The sequence below is a fragment of the Squalius cephalus genome, assembly GCF_949319135.1.
Source record: "Squalius cephalus genome assembly, chromosome: 2".
Lineage (NCBI taxonomy): Eukaryota > Metazoa > Chordata > Actinopteri > Cypriniformes > Leuciscidae > Squalius > Squalius cephalus.
Window position 1 is genome coordinate 45090692 of NC_137123.1, and position 24444 is coordinate 45115135.

Consider the following 24444-nt stretch of genomic DNA (forward strand, 5'->3'; position numbering starts at 1 on the left):
AAAAAAAAAGCCATTTATTCTGACATATTTGTTCTAAAATGGGTAGAAAAGAATATGCTGTACCGCAGTTGTTCCAGTGCTAGTTTGAGGTCTTCACACTCAAGGTTTCTCTCCCTGAGGCCTTGTAAGTGGCACCGCAGATATCTCTCACTTTCCTCCATCTGTTCCCGTGCCAGTACATGTTCTGCCTGCAGGAACTGATAGAATGAAACAAATATCTGATATTGTGAGAGGACCTGGACCAAAGGTATTGTGAACATGTACTAACAATGTTTTATGGTGAAAGGTGTAATATCTCCTCACTTCACTCATTTCTTTTGCACTGGAGAGTTCAGTCTGCAGCTGAGCTAGTTGACCGAGCTGACGGCGATGAACCTCAGCTTCAGTGTGGAGTTCTTTAATCAGGGTTTCTCTCTGTGACAGAGCATCCTCATATTCCTCTAGCTGTTTCCTGGATGTTTCTAGAGCTTCTTCAAGACTGCCAAAAGCATTTTTATATTTAAAAAGTAAATTTTTGTACATTATTTATACAACAAGAAACAAAAGAGGAGGAATTAAATTGTGAAGTTATACCAGTTTGCTCTCTCAGTAGCTTGCTGTGCATCATACATTGACTGCTGCAACCTAAAGTAGAAAAAATAAAATGATAGAAAATATTAACACAACTGCCATTTCCAAAGAACGGCTGAAGAAGCATCTTTTTTTATCAACACTTGACACATTAATACGGTACGAACACTTACTGTTCTATATATCTATTTAATAAAAAAAAAAACCTTGCTGCATGTACTGTGCTAGACTAAAGGTCCTTGCACATTGAGTCCGAAATTTTCATATGCATTTTTTCGCATTCGTGATTCGGTGGCTCTGAATTGTCAAAACACCATTCAAAATGCTTACAACGGATGCGAAAAACGCAGAAAATAGAACCCGATCCGATTGTTGTTTTTTTTGACAGACGAAAGTTTCGGAGGCAGTGTGTAAGCGTGATTAACAAAACATTAGGTTGTATTTCTTTTTTTCGCATCCGTAGCAAGCATTTTCAGAGGTGTTTTGACAATTCAGAGCCACCAAATCACAAATACGAATCACAAATTTCAGACTCAGTGCAATGACCTTAACTGGGACTAGTCACGGCACTTGCATATTGTTGGTTTGATTAGTTCTATTGATCTCCTAATCTTTAAGTCACTTTGGATAAAAGTGTCTGCTAAACTGCACCCATGATGAATACATCTAAACATGTAAAATTAGATGTTAGATTTACCCTTAAAGGTCCCCTATTATGCTCCTTTTCACAAGATGTAAAATAAGTCTCTGATGTCCCCAGAGTGTGTATGTGAAATTTTAGCTCAAAATACCCAACAGATCATTTTTTACAGTATGTTTAAATTGTCATTTTGTGGGGCTCAGAAAAACATGCTGTTTTAGTGTGTGCCCTTTAAATGCAAATAAGCTTCTGCTGCACGGCACAGGGGGCGGAGCTTCATGAGCTCGCGCTCAGTCTCTCAGGACAATTTCATCTCACGGAATGATGATAATATCAGAAACTCTCAGTAACGGTGTTCATTTCGACCCGGAGTCGGACAATAATGCCTACAGAGTCAGAGTGCTGTATAGAGATGGAACAGGTATAGTTTAGTAGTTTGATTACGGTTATAACGTATTGTCATCTGCTTGTATGTATCCACTATTAATAGCCTACAAGTCTGCTGTTTCGGACCAGGTCCGAATGATGATCAAAAATATACTGATGAGTTTAATAAAGTTTATTGTACATAACACAAAAGATGAAGCGTTCTCGTCAGTGCAGCAGCTGTGAACTCGATCAGGGCGGGTCTATGTTAGAACGGCAGTGTCTGTCAACACTCGTGGGCGGGGCCCGTTTTAGTGACGTCACTAAAACAGCATTTTGAAAACAGGTCGTTTGGAGACAGTGCTGATGATTTATGGGGATTAATAAAAAAGGAGTGAGTGGATTTTTATCACTATTGGGTGGTTGTGTACACACACTGCCAACACACATTTATGTCCAAACAGCATGCAAAAGTGAATTTTGCATAATAGGGGACCTTTAAATGTATGAATGTTTCAGCAATCATTATTACATATTCAGGTCTTTAGTGACCCACATCTAAATCTAACACGGATGGATCTCTACCTGTCGCGATAATCTAAAACTCTCCTGATATTAGAGTAAAAATTACAGCAGAATAAAATAAAGCATTATTTTGTTTCCTTTTGGAGCTTTGAAGGGTTCAGTTTAAGCAGATGTTTCATACCATCATCACTGTCCTCGTCAGAGGTCATTTCCCAATACATTCAGCATCTGGCTCATATTCGCGATCTCAAACATATTCTCAAAACTATCATTTTCAACATCTTTAAAATCAATATTTTGATAGCTGACATCTTTTTTACCAGATCCACCATCAAGTGACACTAATATTTGATTGCATTCAGTACTTGCTCTGCAGTAAATCACTGCGCCATTTCAAGTGTTGCTGATGATACTTCCAATTCTTTTGTTTTCTGCCTGCGGCAAATATGAGTGAAACGTCATCATTGTGTATCAGACAGCGGACATTTTTTTCTTGTTATATTGTTAATAATTAATTGATTGAGGAATACTAAGAAGGTTGATGTCTAACTTAAAAATAAATAAGGAGGTGGGCAGTGAATGACGACCCGGATCACTAAAGATCCAAGGTATACATTTTGTAGCCTGTTTTGTGCAGGCATTCTCAAGAATATGTGAATAAGTGATTTTAACAGAACTCCATTTCTGTGCCTGATTTGAAATGTACTAAACAATTATCCATATTGTATACTGTACACTACAATATTTGATGTTTGATAACACTTAAAGCAAAGATTCTATACTCTAGATAAGTTCTTCTCACCAATTTTGACATCGGGGCCGCCATTGTCCACAACGATTTTCAAAGACACCCTGAGTTTTACAGTTTTTTCAAGATTTACTGGATAAGGATTTTAAAAAAAATATGCTTACATTTATACACAGTACAGTGTACAGTACACTGAAGTCAGAGTTGGCATAACTAGAAAAATGTATATTCAGTACAAAAATGCATATGGTAGTTATAATATGATTATTAATTTATATGACTTGGATGATTCTAGAATCATGAATTAATCATGAATCAGGATTAATTGAGAAACAGTTTCTTTTTTTAGTTCTTTTGGATTATTTTAATGCATGTTTTGGCTTATTTTACATAATTTTAAGTACGGACCCCACTGCTCTTGATTCTAGTATAAACATAAAATCAACATAAACATAATTGTTATGTGTAAAACTTCAGGTAACACTTTTAGGGTCCAATTCTCACTATTACCTAGTTGATAATTAGCACGCATATTACTGGAATATTGGCTGTTTATTATACTTATAAAGCACATATTAAAGGGATAGTTCACTTTAAAATGAAAATTCTGTCATCATATACTCACCCTCAAGTTGTTTCAAACCTGTATGAATTTCTTTCTTCTGCTGAACACAAAGGAAGATATTTTGAAGAATGTCACTGTTTGGTTACTGACATTCTTCAAAATATCTTCCTTTGTGTTCAGCAGAAGAAAGAAATTCATACAGGTTTAAAGGGATAGTTCACTTTGAAATAAAATTTTGGTATGTTTTAGCTTACCTCAAGGGCATCCAAGATGTAGGTATCTTTTTTTCCGCAGTAGTTTCAATTTTGATATTTTTAGGTCAAACCGTTCTTGTCTGTCAGTCATTTAATGCAGGTCTGTGGTCACTGTCTCAAAGAGCATGCACAGAGTCCAAATTAAAACAATTCCCCATCGTCCAAATTAAACAATTCCCCATCGTAAGTACACATTGATGGCCTAAGACACGAAACGTAGATATATACACTAGATGTCGCCTTGTCTACGGCAGTTCATTGGAACGAATGTCTTTAAGGCGACATCTAGTGTATATATCTATGCATCAGTCTGCGTACATGTCACACACCAGGATGCGCACGCGCCCTCAGATCACTTGGACGTGGCTGCTTATAAGAGGTAAAAACGATATAAATACTGTTCGTTTTCTCACACAAACCGCTCGTTTCGTGTCTTAGGCCATCAATGTGTACTTACGATGGGGAATTGTTGAAACAAAATTGAAACTACTGCGGAAAAAAAGACACCTACATCTTGGATGCCCTTGAGGTAAGCTAAAACATACCAAAATTTTATTTCAAAGTGAACTATCCCTTTAATGCCTTATTCTGCATGACCATATTCTACATCCCTTAAATCCTACCCAATACCTAAACTTCACAACTAGACTATCTTACTAACTATTATTAAGCAGTAATTAGGAGTTTATTGGGGCAAAGGTCATAGTTAATAGTTAGTTAATAGTGAGAATTGTACCCTAATCTAAAGTGTGACCAAAATTCTGAATTGCATCCATTCATTTAGGTGAGTTTCAGCACCAATTTAGTCAACCAAAAGGCAAAAGGCATTTCTGCTAACATACTTGCTGGTCTCAGAGGCGAGGGTCTGTTCTAGGAAGGCGTAAGAGGCCAGCGTAGATGTTACAGTGGCTGAGAGCTCAGTGCTTCTCCTCTTCAGCTGAAAATGCTCCTTCTCTGCCTGATTCAGCTGGTCCCTCAGCACTGACATCTCTGAACAAACATACAGCAAAATCAAGCAAAAGCTCACCTTTGACTACACAGGGAATAAGCCAATTCAAAGTAAATCACTATCACACCTGAAGTCATGATGGTCTGCTGCATCTTCAAGTCTGAAATCTGTTGACTGGCATCATGCAAGCTTGAACTCACGTGCTCTAGTTCATTTTCCATCTGGGGATTTACAAAAATGTATCCGTTTAAAGAAAGAGAAACTGCATTTAAAATAAATGCATAAAGTTCTTTGGATGGAGATTAAAAAGATTTTGTGTTCTCTTTTTTCAGATATATTTTCAGATATATACATATTAATGTTCACAACACAAAGCTTTCACCTACCCCATTTAATGAAACTAATGCTTTAGATAGGTAAACAATATATGCATATTCTATTTTAGTTAACATTTATTTTAACAAAAATGTTTTCTTTTATGGTTTTAGTTAACTATACTTACACAACGCTTCTGAGAGAGAATATTATTAGTTCAAGCGAGATGAAATTTAGAATCTTTCCACAATGACAGCTTTTTATTGTTTTTGTTTTTTATTATTGATCTTTACCACTGTGCTGAAGCTGAAGTTGTTACTACAATAACAAATGAACCAGATATTGACCTGACTGTCTGAATAAATGGATCCGATTTCATCATTTGAATGAAAGAAATGACAGTGCAGACATTCAGTCCCAAAGAAAAGCAAATTGGATTGATCATGTGCTGCAGGGCTGAATGACATACATTTCATAATACATTGAAAATTAATACAAGCGTATTGTCAGTCATGACTTTAAAGAATTAATCTGTAAAGTCTATGGAGATGCAGAGAAAAGACTAGAAGCTCAATTGTCTTTTGGTATGTGTGAGAACCAATGACGTTATTTGAATTATGAGCGCCAAGCAGCAATGATGCCAGTGGAAAGCGAAAAATCTGCATCTAAAGATGCAGACAAATCAGCAAAATTTCTACAAATTTTTACATGCAAAAAGGCCCATTTTCTATTGTCAATAGTCTAGCAATCTATGAATCACAGCTCACAAATCAAGTCAGTCACTTTGAAACCAAGCAGCTTTCTCTTGGTCAATGTGGTGATTTTGCGTGACCACCTTAATCCAGTTGCAAAATCTGCATGGGGAGAACCTTTGCCCTCACACGAAATTCCAGATTGCATGGATTCCTAAATGACTGGATTTCACCTGCTTCGCGAACAACGGTAAACTTTATCTTAACATGCAGTAGCTGGTCAAAATGAAATGGTCTGATTTTACAATCAAATAAAACATCATTGGATCTGTTCCTCACAAATTTCGGTCTGTTCTTCGCACAAAGCTATCATATAGCTTCAGACTATTGTCTTGGTGGTTTTGGGGTTCTATTTTAAGGTTTAACAGACATGGCACTGAGTATGAAAAAATACTGATAGAATTTTCATTTCATTTCAGTGGTAAATGCCTAACCAGGTTTCTCTCTTCCATGGCTCTGTCTCTCATTGCCAGATGCTGCTTGCTGTGCTCCACGGCGGTGGTAGTCCTCTGATGGAGCTGGTAGAGCACTGGGTTTATCCTCTGAACCAGCTCTTGAGCCTTTCTCAGCTTCCCATGGAGGAAAGGAGGCAAATTTGTTACGTTGCTATTTAAAGGTTGAGTTAGTCTTTGCATGTCATTTTCATTTTAATGTAAAGTCTTACCTCCGCTAACAAGCTCATGTCATCTTCAAACTTCCTTCTCAAATGGACATTCGCTGCACTGATGGACTCCATGTAGGACTTGCTCAAATCAACCTTGTTTTACAAAATTCACATTCAGAATACAAGGAAATGACACACAAATTCAAGCATGCATTATGCAAAGCAATCATACCAAGACTGTCTGTAGTCACTCTTTCCCCACCAGAATTTCCATCATTTATGACAATGCTTACCGCTTTCGCTGTTATACGTTAGGGGGCGCTATTATGCATTTTCTAAAATAGTACAGAATCTCCGGATCCAAAAACAAGCAAAGACTTGTCAGAAACAAGTGACAGAGGATTGCTTACGCACATGTAAGCTAACGTGATCATCAAACATCCAACAACATATAAATCAAAACTGCCCAACGTTACCGAATGAAATGTGTTACGTCCCAGGACGTATGCATTTGTGTTTTATAATGTGTAAGTGTCATTTATTGATTTATTGAGAGTGTGTGCTGCCAATGGACCCAACGGCCTGCTGGGAGTTGTAGTTTTGTTGTATGTTTTGTCCAATTTCTTGTGCTCCTCCCTGTCCTAATCTAGGTGATGGGACCTACCAGCTGTTCCTCAATGGCAAGAGGATCCAGTATTTAAGCAGAGCCGGAGAGAGGGACTGTGAGAGATTTCTTCTCCCAAGAGCCTGAGACTGTTGGTGTTGCCAAACTCAGAGTGTTGCTCTTGTTGGTGTATGTTAAGCTTAAATGTGTTGTTATGGCTGTAGTGGCAGCTTTGATGTGTTAAGCTTAAACCAAGGTTAACTTAAATGTCTTGTGGCTGTAGTGTACAGCTTTGAATTGCTTGCCCATTATTGAGTGTTGGAGCAGTAGGGAGTGGGTGCCATTTTCTTTTGTTCTCATTTTCTCCTGTTTTTGTTAGTTAGAAAGTAAGGTAAGAGTTCTGTTGTTTATTTGTATTTATTGTTGTAGGTTAATTAGATTTCCTTTTAGGTAGTGATCTTTTGTTTGTTGTTTTGGCTTTACCCGCTCCTGAAGGAAAAGCTTTATTTCTTTTCTTTCTTTTGGAGTTGTATATTTAGGATTCTTTCACTGTATTTATGTATTCACTTGTTTCTTGTAAATAAATGTATTGTAAATCTTACGTTGTGTATGGTGTGCTGGGACACAGATCTGTTAACTTTAGCTTTAAAAGGTTACTTCCCTTTTGTCCCTAGAAAATACCAATTGGGAACGTAACAATTGGGGGCTCGTCTAAAGCATTGTTTTTTGTTTTTTCTAAATGGGCTTGCATTTAAGAAATTTGGTGGAATTGTTTTATAAGCTGTGTGCTTTGCTTGACTGTTTAGTTTTTTTGGTGTAAGAGGAGATGTGGGTAAATATGTAGTTTGATTTGATCGAGTTCACTTTGGCTCCTTCTATGGAAGTCTTTAAAGTGTGCAGAAAGAAAGACTTTCTATTGGTAGCCGACTTCTTTAAAAGTGATGCGTTGAAGGAACCTGCTATGCAAGTTATTTGAAAAGAGCTACTTTGTGAGCTAATTAAAACTGGAATTTTGTCTGCAGATTCAGAAGAGGTTTTGAATGATATTGAGACTGAAGAAGCTGTTTGTGTGGATTTGCTTCCCAGAATTGTTCCAGTCAGTCCACATTTTGATCTAGTACTTGCTATTAGACTTATAGAGTTAGATCTTGCATTAGCGTACAAATTGGTGTTGCCCGAAACCTACATTGCTATCGCAATTCAACGAAAACAGTCAACCAAAAAAATTTGCAGAATTTGCTCAGGAGAAGGATCTCTTTGAGAAATTGTGTTTCCTGTAGAATTATAAGTTTTGACCAGTTGCAATAATTGATTTTATTGGAAGGTTTTAAAAGTTGTGCCTAAAACTGTGGTGGTTCATCTAAATTATCAGAAGGTCATAACACTTTCTGAGGTGGCGGTGATCTCTGAGATTATGCTCAGCCATAAAACTTGTCTCAGTTAACAATGCAGTGCAGAGAAAGTTGTTGACCACTGAAAATGGTGGGAGGGAAAATTCTAAAAGGTCGTAAATCAGTTTCAAGTCATAATTAGAGAAAAGCATGTGTTTATTGTCTTGACCCTGGTCATATGATAGCTGAATGCATGGCATGGAGGCATGGTAACGATGCTTAAGTGAAGAGCGTTGCTCTGGTACAGTCTGGTTCCACCCGTACATGTCCCTTGCGATCTGACACTGCTGGTTACAAACCATTCATATTTCCTGGAACTGTTTCTCTCTTAACTCTCCCTCTCACAGTCTTTTGACTAAGACACACAGGAGTTGCCCAGTTGTTGATACTTGACAGTCAAATTTATTTATTTTTTTCCAGAAGAATCCTATACAGGTACAATAGTCTTTGTTCAAGGTGTTGGACAAAGCTGTGTGTATGTACCTTTACACTCCGTATGGCTAACTTCTGACCTAGTTTCAGGTCCTGACTTAGTTTCAGGTCCTGTCAAGCTCTGAACTGCCTGTGAAGGGTATCAGAGTAATTTTAGGGAACGACCTCAGGTGGCAAGGTGTTCTCTTCTCTGACCATGGTGGGTAACCTTGACCTGTGTGGTCCAGCAGCTTTGGTTACCAAGTTCTCCACTACAGTTCTTTCTGAACCTGCCCTTTTGTTCTCAAGCCAAAAAACTGGTGAACTGCTAGATTTTCAGACTCAGTTATGTCTTTGTTTGAGTCTTCTGTGCAAAGTCCTGACCAAGCCAAGCTGGTTCCCTATCGTCCGGTCACTACGACGTACGTCGTGGTGAACGACGAATAGGAATCTCGCTAGAGAGGCCAATCTACTTCGAGTGAAACTAAACGAGCCAATGCATATTGGCGTGCAATCATTTGCATCAGCTATGCAGCCTCGCAGCGCGGGTATTTAACTAGCAGCTGGTGCGATTGCACTTCAGCTTTTTGCTTCGGAGCCGAGCGTTTCGATGCTGTTTAATCTACTGAGTGATCAAACAACGAGCAAGCTCTTCAAGATGATCTCTCGTGTCTGGTGCGGGCGATACAGCGCAGCAGCGGGGTCGACTTTCTTTTTCTCTCTTTGTTTATGTGTTACTGAGAAAGAAACAAAAAAGCTGATTTCACAGCTGGTAACGGTGCGCCAAGAGCGCTGAATAGCCGTTCTTATGGCTGGTAAGACTGCCGTGAAGAGAGACAGCGCACGACAGGTTGCATATTCCTGTCTGTGTCCGCTGCGACCGTTCCCCTGCGTGCTTCAGTACCAAGGAGAGTATTTCCCTGAAAGAGCTTACATGGGTGTGAGTTGCGTCTTTCTAAAGATGACATTCCACCCGTGTGTTTCTGGTTGCGGTCGTTTCCTGTCCTCACTGACGGCCACGATCACTGTCTTGCATGCCTGGGAAACATGTGAGATTGTGTTCGTGGGTGGTTCATGTTCTCGCACGGGAACATGACCACGTCGGCACGTCTTTTCTCCGGAAAGTTGAGTCCCCTCTGTTGTTGGCCAGCCGCTGCTTGTGTGTAAAGCACAGCTGCAGGTCTGCTCGACACTCTGGGGGACCGTGGAGATCGGCGAGAGCTTCCGCGGGGAAAACCCGACGGATCTCTCGCTCCTCAGCGTGTCGTGTGCCGTCGAGCTGCCGGGCTGCAGCGCGGGTTGTCACGGCAACCCAGCGCTCGCTCGGCGCTCTAGGTGCGCGATCTCCTTGTCTATTCTCCGTTGTAGCGCCCTCCCTGGTGGCCACCAGGAGAGGTCTACTTCAGTAGAATGGCTTGGGTGATCTGAGAGCTGAGGGCTTCTCCTTCGGGGAACCAACCCCCTAGGGCCCCTCCCTCTCTAGCGCATCACAAGTTGTGCAGCTTCTGGATGGGATTGCTGGTCCTTCAAAATTGGAGGAACCTAGCGTTTCATTCAGGGCTCCAGCTGAGGGCAGATGTCGATTGCTGCATCGGAGAGAGGGCCTGTTTTGTTCTGGAAATGAGGGTATGCTGAGTTCCCACTGTAATAGTGTGTGTGCTTATGCTGAATCAGATTCAGAACTGACAGCCATGCTTTCCCGGGTTTTTCTCGGATGTGCATTGAAAACTTAGGAGTATGGAGCTATATTGGTGCCAAAATATGGAACGCCAAAAGTGCCAAATTCTCATAAGTTTTCACCTCTCTCGCTACCCTCGAGGGTGGGCTGGCTGTGCCCCTGGCGAGCCACCTCTGCCCTGCATGCGAGGCCAAGGCACTCTTATTGCACGAGGGTAGTTCTGAGCCGGAGTTGAGCTGCGCTTGTCGACTGACCGTGTTCAAGTCACAGCGCAGGCCCTCGGCCAGACGATGTCCACCTTGGTGGTCCAGAAGCTCCCCTGGCTGTCCTTGCAGAGGTGTGAGACGTCGTCAAAGTACGCTTTCTCGATGCTCCCATCTCACAAGGTGGCCTTTTCGGCGACACTGTTGAGAATTGGCCCAGCAGTTCTCCGCAGTTAGCAGCAGACTGAAGCGCTTCCCCGATGTACCACCAGAGTGCCTCGTTGGCTGCCCCTCAGTCTACTCGTCGCCAAGGGTGTCATCCCCTGCAAAAAAAAAAAAAAAAACACTCCGGCACAGCCTGCTCTACTGTGTCCGCTGCAGGAGGATGACACCGCCCGTCTCAGCCACTGTTTAAGTGGTCGGTGAAACAATCACCCCTGAGATGGGTGACCCGGAGATGGGTGGAGCTGCTCTCACCCGGTGAGGGCCGGGGTACGAATCTTTTGAGTGTTCCACCACTGGAGTCACAGTGGTACCTAAATTCTCAAAAAAAAAAAAAAAAAAAGAGCAGTTCTTCTATCCCTGGGTCTGAAGAGGACCAGGAGAGCAGTGGGAGGAGAGAATCCTCACCACTCTCATCCGCCTCTTCTATCGCCAGCAGGCAACAGTGTGCGGTTCGAGAACGCAACCAAGCCGCCTCCTGCCTTGTGGAACCAGGTAAGTGTTGCACAGCACACTCAGACTCCGCTACGGGCCGCCTCCCAGAGAGAGCCTTCCGAGCCGAGCCCCTGTGTTCCACCTCGCTGCCCCACTCCGGGTACGCCTACGGTCCCTTTGGTCCTGCTTGTACGGTCTCTGCGAGCCTGGCTAGCGCTCCCCAGTCCGTCTCGCTGTCTCATTCGGACCATCAGGCTCGGCTATGCGATTCAGTTCGCCCGGCGTCCCCCCAAGTTTCGGGCCATCCACTCCACTACAGTGAGAGCAGCCGATGCCCATGTCTTGTGTGTGGAGATTGCAGTCCTACTGGTGAAGGACGCGAGAGAGCCGGTCCCTCCAGCTGATATGAGGTCAGGGCACTACAGTCCCTACTTCATTGTACCCAAGAAAGGTGGTGGGTTACGACCGATCTTGGACCAGTGAGTTTTGAATCGGAGCCTTCACAAGCTACCGTTCAAAATGCTCACGCAGAATTGCATTTTCGAATGCATCCGTCCCCGAGATTGGTTTGCAGCGATCGACCTGATGGACACGTACTTTCATGTCTCGATTCCTCCTCGACACAGGCCGTTTCTGCGCTTTGTGTTCGAGGGTCGAGCATATCAGTACAAGGTCGTGCCCTTCGGGCTGGCCCTGTCTCCCCGTGTCTTCACGAAAGTCACGGAGGGGGCCCTTGTTCCCATGAGAGAACAGGGCGTTCGCATCCTCAACTATCTCGACGACTGGCTCATACTGGCACACTCTCGAGATCAGTCATGCGAACACAGGGACCTTGTGCTCAGGCACCTCAGACAGCTGGGCCTTCAGGTCAACTGGGAAAAGAGCAAACTAGCCCCCGTGCAGAGGATCTCTTTTCTCGGTATGGAGTTGGATTCGGTCGCTCAGACAGCGCGCCTCACAGAGCAGCGCGCTCAGTCGGTGTTGAACTGCTTGAACACGTTCAAGGGCAGGACGGCGGTCACACTGAAATTCTTTCAGAGGCTCCTGGGGCATTTGGCAGCGGCTGCAGCGGTAACTCCGCTCGGTCTGCTCCATATGAGACCGCTTCAGCACTGGCTTCACGGCCGAGTCCCGAGATGGGCGTGGCATCACGGCACTCACCGGGTGGCAATCACACCGGAGTGCCGCCAGACCTTCAGTCCGTGGTCAGACCCCTCGTTCCTCCGGGCAGGAGTCCCCTTGGAACAGGTGTCCAGGCATGCTGTGGTTTTCACAGATGCCTCTGCCACCGGCTGGGGTGCCACGTACAACGGGCATGCAGTGTCAGGGGTGTGGACGGGCCCCCAACTGCACTGGCACATCAACTGCCTCGAGTTGCTAGCAGTATGTCTCGCTCTGAGCCGCCTAAAAAGGCCGCTACAGGGCAGAGACGTGCTGGTCCGTACGGACAACACTGCGACCGTTGCGTACATCAACCGTCAAGGTGGTCTACGCTCCCGTCGCATGTCGCAACTCGCCCGCCATCTCCTCCTTTGGAGTCAGAAGCATCTGAGGTCGCTTCGAGCCATGTATGTCCCCGGTGTGCTCAACCGTGTGGCCGACGAGCTATCATGAGCCGTGCTCCCGGGAGAATGGCGACTCCAGCCCCATGTGGTTCAGCTGATCTGAAGAGAGTTCGGAGAGGCTCAGGTAGACCTGTTTGCCTCCTCAGAAACCTCCCACTGCCGGTTGTTTTACTCCCTGACCGAGGGAACACTCGGCACGGATGCACAGGCACACAGCTGGCCCCGGGGCCTCCGCAACTATGCATTTCCCCAGTGAGCCTACTTGCACAGACCCTGTGCAAAGTCAGGGAGGACGAGGAGCAGGTCCTTCTGGTGGCTCCCTATTGGCCCACCCGGACTTGGTTCCCAGAACTCATGCTCCTCGTGACAGTCCCTCCCTGGCCCATTCCTCTGAGGAAGGATCTTCTGACTCAGAGACGGGGCACCCTTTGGCATCCGCGTCCGGACCTCTGGAAACTCCATGTCTGGTCCCTGGACGGGACGCGGAGGTTCTAGGTGACTTACCCCCAGAGGTACTTAACACCATCACTTCTGCGCTAGCGCCGTCTACGAGACGTGCGTACGCCTTGAAGTGGAACCTGTTCGTCGAGTGGTGTTCCTCTCGCAGAGAGGACCCCCGAAGATGTTCGATAGGGTCAGTGCTTTCCTTCTTGCAGCAAGGGTTGGAGCAAAGGCTGTCTCTCTCCACCCTCAAAGTACACGCTGCCGCTATTTCAGCTTATCATGACCACATAGATGGCAAAACAGGCCAAAACCCCGGCCTGGCTATGTGCCCAAGGTTCCTACCACTCCCTTTAGAGATCAGGTAGTGAACCTGCAAGCGCTGCCCCTGGAGGAGGCAGACCCAGCCCTGGCTTGCTCTGTCCCATTCGCGCTCTGCGTATGTACGTTGACAGAACTCAAAGCGTCAGGACCTCAGACCAGCTCTTTGTCTGTTACGGAGGCCAGCAGAAGGGAAAGGCTGTCTCCAAGCAGAGGATGGCCCACTGGATAGTGGATGCCATTGCCTTGGCTTACCAAGCCCAAGGCGTGCCCTGCCCGCTCAGGTTGCATGCACACTCCACGAGAGGCGTTGCATCCTCCTGGGCGCTGGCACGTGGCTCCTCGCTAACAGATATCTGTAGAGCTGCGGGCTGGGCGACACTTAACACGTTCGCTAGATACTGTAGCCTACGTGTAGAGCTGGTGTCCTCCCGTGTTCTCGCCCTAAACGGGTAGAAGCACTGTGAGTACCGGCTCTGTCGGCTTGCTGCACCCTACTGTGCACCCTTATTGCTCCAGAGTCAAAACCTGTCGAGTCCTCCAAACACCCTCGGCCCGGACGTGGCGGAGCGTCCGGTGCCAGGCCTTTATCCGCTGAATCCTTGAGAACCGGGTCTAGGCTGGGTCCCATATGTGTGACCCTACGGGGATCCCATATGTGTATATCTTCCACGGCTGCTCCTAAACGGAAGCCCGTGTCTTCCCTTGGGCTTAGTCACCCACTATTCATATGCAGTACAACCCTTGGGTTAGTCCATATGTTTATTCCCACATAACTCTTCTTAAGAATGTGGCTCCCGCAGCGTTCCCCTCCCTCAGATCGGGCACGCTTCCCAGTGTTATCCAATTATCTCACTGTATGGGTTATCACGGAACAACAGTGACGGATACTCTCGGTGTAAGCCCTCTCCTATCGTCCTTCCAGGCAAGGAGGTGTAGAGGCTTGCTCAGGGCGCTGGATGGGGTGCAGCAGCTGTGGCACTTTAGTAGGGATTCCTATTCGTCGTTCACCACGACGTACGTCGTAGTGACCGGACGATAGGGAACGTCTCGGTTACATATGGTAACCCTCGTTCCCTGAGGGAGGGAACGGAGACGTACGTCCCGTCGCCACATCTGCTGCGACCCGCCGGGGCAGCCAGCTCACCGGCTCGGCTCCTCAGCAAAAAACTGAAGTGCAATCGCACCAGCTGCTCGTTAAATACCCGCGCTGCGAGGCTGCACAGCTGATGCAAATGATTGCACGCCAATATGCATTTGCTCGTTTAGTTTCACTCGAAGTAGATTGGCCTCTCTAGCGAGATTCCTATTCGTCGTTCACCACGACGTACGTCTCCGTTCCCTCCCTCAGGGAACGAGGGTTACCATATGTAACCGAGACGTTTTCTATCATGCCTGCTGTGCTTCAGATTGGACAGAATCCCGTAATGGTTGGGAGGGACCAATTGGTTGCTGTGAAGTTTTCTGAGATTGATCTGCCATCTGCTTACTGTTTGCACATACTAAAAATGGCACTCCTGTACCTACTACCAACTTTTGTTCAATCTTTTTTTTTGGTGGAGGTAAACACAACTGGGGTGCGTGCAGTGTTGTAGGGGGATGTTGTCCTGGCACACTGCTCTATTTTTGCAAGATCCCAGCCTCCTAAAGAACCCACTTTTGAAAAGTGTCAAGAAATGTCGTTGGACGTTTCCCAGACTCAGCTCTATAGTGGGAAGATGGTTTTGTTTAGGCGGTTTTGCTGAAGATTTGTGCATGGTGTAACCGAATAAGTTGGTATCATGGTTACTACCACTCCCTTGGCGAATTCCAGTGTTGCTTTCCTCCAGTAACTTGTTGATCCATGGGGCTTGAGGTGAAATGTGTCTTACTGTATATGCCTCATGTACAAATTACAGTGGTATTTTGAACTTAAGGGTGGGGGTGTTACGTCCCAGGACGTATGCATTTGTGTTTTATAATGTGTAAGTGTCATTTATTGATTTATTGAGAGTGTGTGCTGCCAATGGACCCAACGGCCTGCTGGGAGTTGTAGTTTTGTTGTATGTTTTGTCCAATTTCTTGTGCTCCTCCCTGTCCTAATCTAGGTGATGGGACCTACCAGCTGTTCCTCATCAATGGCAAGAGGATCCAGTATTTAAGCAGAGCCGGAGAGAGGGACTGTGAGAGATTTCTTCTCCCAAGAGCCTGAGACTGTTGGTGTTGCCAGACTCAGAGTGTTGCTCTTGTTGGTGTATGTTAAGCTTAAATGTGTTGTTATGGCTGTAGTGGCAGCTTTGATGTGTTAAGCTTAAACCAAGGTTAACTTAAATGTCTTGTGGCTGTAGTGTACAGCTTTGAATTGCTTGCCCATTATTGAGTGTTGGAGCAGTAGGGAGTGGGTGCCATTTTCTTTTGTTCTCATTTTCTCCTGTTTTTGTTAGTTAGGAAGTAAGGTAAGAGTTCTGTTGTTTATTTGTATTTATTGTTGTAGGTTAATTAGATTTCCTTTTAGGTAGTGATCTTTTGTTTGTTGTTTTGGTTTTACCCGCTCCTGAAGGAAAAGCTTTATTTCTTTTCTTTCTTTTGGAGTTGTATATTTAGGATTCTTTCACTGTATTTATGTATTCACTTGTTTCTTGTAAATAAATGTATTGTAAATCTTACGTTGTGTATGGTGTGCTGGGACACAGATCTGTTAACTTTAGCTTTAAAAGGTTACTTCCCTTTTGTCCCTAGAAAATACCAATTGGGAACGTAACAAATGTCAAACCCAAGAAGAGGTACACAACTGTGCAAGTTTTAGGGCTGTTGATGGACTATTTACTCCATCTATGTTTTGAATCCGATCCGGACTAAGTCTTTGAGAAAAACGCAATTTTCTCAGCTTTTTGTTCAAAATGTTTTATGAAACGTACCCACAAGTGTTGATAAAAAAATAATGTTTTTTTTTTTTTTTAAGCAGAGTTAAGAAAGAAGTTCTTTCTTTTGTTATATTGTATGTTAAGACATTCATAAAACAAAATATTCTGGGAAGTGGGGACCATACAAATTTTGTGAAATTGAAGAAAAAAATTATAAAAATGCTGGAGCAGGCTGGCAACAAAAAAACAAACAAAAACAAAAAACGCTGGCGGGGAAAGAGTTAAGCTAATTAGTCTAGATGGAAATAGGGGTCCACGCGCACCCCCCGGCTTTTTTTATGCCACCTGATTTTTTTAAATCTTTAAAGTGTCTATTTTCAGAATCTGCCAGGTACCAAGCTGAAATAATGTCCCAAAGGCTTCATTTTTAACCCTTTGCGGAACCCGACCGGAACCCGAAAAATAAAAAAATTATATAGAAAGTGGCTTAACATTTGAAGTAAACAACATACAGAGACAAATGAACACATTTTCCCATACAATTCTGACCCCAGGAATTTAATGGAATGGTTATTTTTAACATTTGATAACATATTGACCCTATTTCTGGACAAAAATAGCAAAAAATGGCCAAAAATGTGTAGAGGATCAACTATATTTTCATTTTCTGAAGCGCATAGGGTGATTTTTTTTTTTCACAAACTGTTATTTCTTTATCATTCAAGTGTCTGTTTTAAAATTAAATTGGGTACCAAGCTGAAATAATGTCCAAAATGCTTTATTTTTAACCCTTTGCACCAAACCCGAAAAATCGAATGTGATTTAAAGTGCCATAACTTTTGATATAAACAACTCACAGAGACAAATGGACACATTTTTCCATACAATTCTGACCCAGGGAAATTGTTATTTGTTATATTTTACAACATCTTGACCATCTATGGTCAAAAACAGCAAAAAAAAAGCTAATTTGACACCATTTTTATTATACTAATAGCAGGCTGAAATGGGGTTTATTTTAACCTTTTACTGCACCTATCCTGAACCTGAAGAAATTGAAAATAGCTTTACTTGTGAAGTAAACAAAACAAAACAAAGCAAATTAACTAAAAAAAAAAAAAAAAAAAATCCAAAAAGGTCCAAAAAGTTGACTAACTGCCAGTTTGGGAATGTTGGGGCTTTGCAGTTGGCAGTTGTGGCCGTTGGTTGGTACCTACAGATCGCCATCTCACACTGCTCTCTCTTTTGGAACAATTTCAGTACGTATTTGAAACTATAATTAAGATATACCTTTGTAGTCATAACTAAGTCATGAGTCATTTTTCAACAGTTTTTACTATAATAACAGGCTTTCGGAAAGCGAGAAGCTATCATATCTGCACAGTATCCGAGATATGAGACTCTGTTAAGCAGACAGTTCACCATACCGCTAATGGATATTTGTGAACAGATTCCATTTACATTAGAGGACTTGCCTTTGGATACAATTGGCTATCACCGATACTGCTATAAAAGCTTTACAGGGAAAATAGATTGTTTACAAGTGTCAAAGGCTTCTACATCTGGTGAATCATCATTGAAAAAGGACTCTCCATGTCAAATCTCTGTAAATTCAATCTGAAGAAGCTCCAAGAAGGTGTTCCTTCTTGTTTCCCAATCAGTGACAAAGCAAAATCCAAGTTCAAGGGCAAGACTGAAGAGCTTACAAAGTTTCAGAGTTGGAAACACAAGGAACTAGCCTGGAAAGTTATTGAACCTAGGCACAGGAATTAAAGAAAGAGGCTCTTTATCGCAAGGTGTAGGACAAGGACCTTTTTGCATTGGAAGCTAAGTATCATCTATCATGCAGAAACAACTTCAACACAGAGTACCAAACCCATGAGCATGGAAGGGAGAGAGCAGAAAAGGCAGCAGACAACATTGACAGCCTGCAGGCCCAGAAGATAGCAGCACATAAGTCGTATTGTGTGGTAAATGATTACATTCTTAGGAATGTGATTGAATGCAAAGAGGTTGTCCAGCTAAGACCCATGTGCAACTTATACATGAAGACACTGGAAAATAACGGTCACTTCATATTGCATAGCTAATACGCAGTGGGAAACTCCTTTCCTCGAGCTAATAATTTAAAACACAGTGCAGCTGCACAGCGAACACAGCAGAGCGTCTAGCTCGCCCATTGGCTGTGCTGCGTCAACTGCACAACCTATGGCCAAGCACCTCTGACGCGTGACCCAATCAGATGACTTGACACGTCAGAGCGCACCTAAATGGGCGTGGCCTTAGTCTATAAAGGAAGCCTATTCTGGCCAAATAGCAGATTTTCTCTCTTTCAGCGACTCTTCGCGTCTCTGACCTCCTCTGAAGCTTTCGCTGTCGAAACAAGCAATAACAGCTAGAGCAAGCCTTGCATACAGTAGACAGCGACTTCAACTCACCTCAAAGCCGCTTCTCTTCTGTCGCTGCTCTCCTGAGGCCATCCGGCGAGAAAAACACTATATCCTTTTACTGCTACTGTTGTGTTCGCCGCTGCGACACTCAGTTCTAAAAGAGTCAAATTTAGCGAATGTTGTTTCAAATGCCTCGCCCCTCGTGCATCTCGTGCTTGTGCATACACAAGGAAGATGGGCACTAAGAGTACGCCACGTGCCTGGGACCCACCCACACTGAAGCTGCACTCTCTGCCACGGGCTGCTCTCACTGCAAGAGCCTGCCCATCTCAACACTGCGGACGCGGCTAGCTTTCTTTCGAGACGGCGACACCGTCGCTTTCTCACTTTCTCACTCACTTTCTCCATCTCAGTCTACTTCGCTGGTCCTGTTCACTCAGGCAGACCAACGCCCCTCTCTCTTCAAGCGGCAGGTCTCGTCTCCTTCGGCGGATCGCACGAAGAGCACGTCGACAGCCTCTCCATTGCTGCGTCTGAGGAAGAGTGGACGGGCTCGGTTGACCCCGCCTTCTCATAGTCTGGTGCTAGCACTGCTGCTACCGGAACTAATTCGGACGCTGAGATGCTGAGTATCCTCACTGCGGCTGTTTCAGACCTCGGTCTCGAATGGGCCTCGCCTGAGGAGCCACCCAGAAGCAGGCTGGATGGATGGTTTCTGCCTGGGCACCAGCAGGCCCCCGTCACAAGCCAGCGCCTTTTTTCCCTGAGGTCCACGACGAACTCACGAAATCATGGTGTGCACTGTACTCAGCACGCACGAGTGCTTTTACTTCCGCCATGCTCTCATCTGTTGACGGCGCAGCAGAAAAAGGTTATGAGAAGCTGCCTCCGCTCGAAGAAGCAGTTGCCGCCCATCTATGCCCGCCCACTGCTGTTGGCTGGAGATCCAGAGCGGTTCACAACCCATCCCTGGAGTGTCGAAATGGGTTTTGTACATTATAAAGCGAGGTTACTCGCTCCAATTCCCTCGCAGACCCTCACGGTTTCAGGTGGTCATCGAGACCTCGGTGAGAAGCGGCGTGGCTCACGTGCAAAATCTGCTATAAAAAAGGGCGATAGAATTAGAGGGACCATGTGAAACCCGAGGGAGGGGTTCTAGCAGACCAATCACAGCGCTTGCGTCTGCATAGAATTGACAAGTTGTTACATTTTTGGAGAGGTGCTCGTCAGGGTACACCGAAGGTTAAGCGCTAAACACAGCCTACGATGTAGCTACGGCGTAAGTTTGACACAGAAGTATAAATTGGGCTTAACTTTCACATTCAGATAACGCCCTATCACAGGCCATTCTTGAGATTCGCCTTCGAGGGGGAGGCTTATCAATACACGGTCATACCGTTCGGTCTGTCTCTAGCAGCCCGTACTTTCACAAAGTGCATGGACGCATCACTTTCTCCCCTGAGGCAACGGAGTGCGCATGCTGAACTATATCGACAATTGGCTCATTATGTGTCAGTCGAAGACCAAATTATTGACACACAGATCCATGCTCCTCAGCTATTAGAATGCTTGGGGCTCAGGGTAAATTTTTCCAAGAGCAAAACTGTTACCCAGCCAGAACATAATCTTTCTGGGCACAGTTATCGACTCTACAATGATGAGAGCGCGGCTCACACCAGAGTGGGCTCTCTCTACAAGGGGTCCTTCAGGGTAGGTGCGTGCATGCCCCTTGCATGATACTGATGCGCATCATCAGTACTCCAGCTAGGGTACGATCTTATCAGTCTACCTATTACTGTCCATTAGCACAATTTATGTTCGGAGCGAGCCCAGCTCTTATACTCCAGCCCCTTATTCATGAAACCCGACTTACGTCTGGTTACTGTCACTATGTTGGGGTTTGTTATGGCTTGTTTCTGTGAGCCTCGGGGTGCTTCCCTAGGATCCAGTTGTATGCAGCCACTTGCTAATAGTGCGGCATTTTACATTGCGTTACAATACGAAGTGGCCGATCTCGAAAGGGAACGTACTCTGCTACTAATGTAACCTCGGTTTCCTGAGAGTAAGGGAACGAGTATTGCGTAGCCTGCCGCACTATTACAATCTGTTGGGATTTGTCGCTTCAGTCGTTTTAAACCTGCTATTTGGCCAGAATGGGCTTCCTTTATAGACTAAGGCCACGCCCATTTAGGTGCGCTCTGACGTGCGACCCAATCAGATGACTTGGCGCCAAACACATCAGAGCGCGCCAAAGGTTGTGCAGTTGCCGCAGCACAGCCAATGGGCGAGTTAGACGCTCTGCTGTGTTCGCTGTGCAGCTGCACTGTGTTTTAAATTATTAGCTCGAGGAAAGGAGTTTCCCACTGCGTATTAGCTATGCAATATGAAGTGACCGTTCTCGATTCCAATGACCGTTATTTTCCAATGTCTTCATGTACAAGTTGCACATGGGTCTTAGGTGGACAACCTCTTTGCATTCAATCACATTCCTAAGAATGTAATCCTTTACCACACAATACGACTTGTTATGTGCTGTTATCTTCTGGGCCTGCAGGCTGTCAATGTTGTCTGCTGCCTTTTCTGCTCTCTCCCTTCCATGCTCATGGGTTTGGTACTCTGTGTTGAAGTTGTTTCTGCATGATAGATGATACTTAGCTTCCAATGCAAAAAGGTCCTTGTCCTACACCTTGCGATAAAGAGCCTCTTTCTTTAATTCCTGTGCCCTAGGTTCAATAACTTTCCAGGCTAGTTCCTTGTGTTTCCAACTCTGAAACTTTGTAAGCTCTTCAGTCTTGCCCTTGAACTTGGATTTTGCTTTGTCACTGATTGGGAAACAAGAAGGAACACCTTCTTGGAGCTTCTTCAGATTGAATTTACAGAGATTTGACATGGAGAGTCTTTTTTCAATGATGATTCACCAGATGTAGAAGCCTTTGACACTTGTAAACAATCTATTTTCCCTGTAAAGCTTTTATAGCAGTATCAGTGATAGCCAATTGTATCCAAAGGCAAGTCCTCTAATGTAAATGGAATCTGTTCACAAATATCCATTAGCGGTATGGTGAACTGTCTGCTTAACAGAGTCTCATATCTCGGATACTGTGCAGATATGATAGCTTCTCGCTTTCCGAAAGCCTGTGATTATAGTAAAAACTGTTGAAAAATGACTTATGACTTAGTTATGACTACAAAGGTATATCTTAATTATAGTTTCAAATACGTACTGAAATTGTTCCAAAAGAGAGAGCAGTGTGAGATGGCGATCTGTAGGTACCAACCAACGGCCACAACTGCCAACTGCAAAGCCCCAACATTCCCAAACTGGCAGTTAGTCAACTTTTTGGACCTTTTTGGATTTTTTTTTTTTTTTTAAGTTAATTTGCTTTGTTTTGTTTTGTTTACTTCACAAGTAAAGCTATTTTCAATTTCTTCAGGTTCAGGATAGGTGCAGTAAAAGGTTAAAATAAACCCCATTTCAGCCTGCTATTAGTATAATAAAAATGGTGTCAAATTAGCTTTTTTTTTTTGCTGTTTTTGAACATAGATGGTCAAGATGTTGTAAAATATAACAAATAACAATTTCCCTGGGTCAGAATTGTATGGAAAAATGTGTCCATTTGTCTCTGAGAGTTGTTTACATCAAAAGTTATGGCACTTTAAATCACATTCGATTTTTCGGGTTTGGTGCAAAGGGTTAAAAATAAAGCATTTTGGACATTATTTCAGCTTATACCCAATTTAATTTTAAAACAGACACTTGAATGATAAAGAAATAACAGTTTGTGAAAAAAAAAAAAAAAAAAAAAAAAAAAAAAATCACCCTATGCGCTTCAGAAAATGAAAATATAGTTGATCCTCTACACATTTTTGGCCATTTTTTGCTATTTTGTCCAGAAATAGGGTCAATATGTTTTTCAAATGTTAAAAATAACCATTCCATTAAATTCCTGGGGTCAGAATTGTATGGGAAAATGTGTTCATTTGTCTCTGTATGTTGTTTACTTCAAATGTTAAGCCACTTTCTATATAATTTTTTTATTTTTCGGGTTCCGGTCGGGTTCCGCAAAGGGTTAAAAATGAAGCCTTTGGGACATTATTTCAGCTTGGTACCTGGCAGATTCTGAAAATAGACACTTTAAAGATTTAAAAAAAATCAGGTGGCATAAAAAAAGCCGGGGGGTGCGCGTGGACCCCTATTTCCATCTAGACTAAATAGGAACATTATATTTTCATATAAATTGAGGCAGTGATGCAAGCAATATGAACAGACCAGTGATGGGTAGGCCAGTTTGAGGCCTGACATCAGTTCCTGGTGAGACCCAATAGTGTGCTCTAGTTCGGCCATCTGAGCAGAATGGTAATTCCTCAGCTGCTGCGTTACACTAAAGGCCTGACAAACAAAAACAATTGAAAAAGAGGATAGGCTAAGATCAACAGCATATTCATCAAAAAAAATCTTGTGTTCTTAAGCTTCAGCAAAACCAATAAAATGTCATCTCACCGCTTCCTTCTCCATCAGAGAATCATCCATGCGATGTCTCATGTCTTTCATCTTCTGCTCCATCCTATGGAGCGTTTTCTTATACCTCCCATAAAGAGACTTCATCTGACTGGCCTACATAACACAGACTTATTATTATGAGCTGTGAGTCCTTGGCAAATATCTTCTATGAAGCTCTTTGACTTACCTGTCTAGATAAAGTTTCCTGATCAACATGAACAGTATTTCCAATCTGTTTCATTTTGAAGATGGCATCCTCTGTGCTTGACTTAAATGAATTCTGTAGAAGAATTATAACATTTTAAGCATTTTAATTTTTAGATGCAAGTATAGCTTTGAAAAATTAAGAGAAATGTCTCACCATCCCAACGCGCATTGATTGAATGCTGTTAAATAAACTTTGAAGAACCTCCTGATCATGCTCAAGACTCTGAATTCTCTCCAGTGCTGTCCCATACAAATCTCTGTATGTCCCATTCTGGCAAATAAAGACAAGATAAAGAAAATTTTAAACAATACATATTCAGAGTTGTTGTTTTTTTTATTTTTTTATTTTTTTTTTTACAGAAAGGTTTTTGTGGAGCTTTGATTGTTCCTCCGGCTGAGTAATCTCACTGGTCCAAAATCCTCCTCTGCATAGTCTATTTGATAACAAAATGTTTAGCTTAGCACAGCATTGAACTTTCAGAGGTCAGAAAAATTACTGGAAATTAGGACTGGGAAATATGGCCAAAAATATTATAAAAATATATATTTTCCATTTCATTCTATGTCGACATTTGTCACAATATTAATTCCATACAATTAATGGGGAAGGAAATGAATTCCACAAGTTTGTTAAACCTTAAGAATAAGTGTAAACTTGATTGTCGTTTTATTTTATACAAATTTATAATAATAAAAAAAAATCATGTCTAATGAAATAAATGCATAAAACATGATCAATTTAATGTTTTAAAATGTAATAGATCTGCACGATTACTTGTTAAAAGATTGCGATCTTATTCCTAAATGACAACGATTCGGCTAGGTCTACTAACCCTTTGACAAATACGATCACAGCTGAACATTCAAATCTATGTTGACGCTGTCGCTGACCAAGAGAGAGCAGTTGTCATGTATAGGTATGAAACAGCTTCACAAACAATCTT

General features: G+C 43.3%; 1 protein-coding gene across 1 annotated transcript in view; it reads right to left on the reverse strand.

Annotated features, from left to right (window-relative positions):
* Nucleotides 1–24444, reverse strand: part of spag5 (sperm associated antigen 5) — a 50401-nt gene that overhangs the window by 14379 nt on the left and 11578 nt on the right. The window contains exons 6-16 of the mRNA XM_079863504.1: nt 23655–23771; nt 23481–23573; nt 23294–23407; nt 23063–23182; nt 6349–6441; nt 6119–6253; nt 4745–4838; nt 4511–4658; nt 574–624; nt 304–478; nt 64–197 (exon numbers count right to left, since the gene is read on the reverse strand). Of these exons, the coding sequence (XP_079719630.1) occupies nt 64–197; nt 304–478; nt 574–624; nt 4511–4658; nt 4745–4838; nt 6119–6253; nt 6349–6441; nt 23063–23182; nt 23294–23407; nt 23481–23573; nt 23655–23771 (1274 nt within the window). The remainder of the gene's footprint in view (nt 1–63; nt 198–303; nt 479–573; nt 625–4510; nt 4659–4744; nt 4839–6118; nt 6254–6348; nt 6442–23062; nt 23183–23293; nt 23408–23480; nt 23574–23654; nt 23772–24444) is intronic.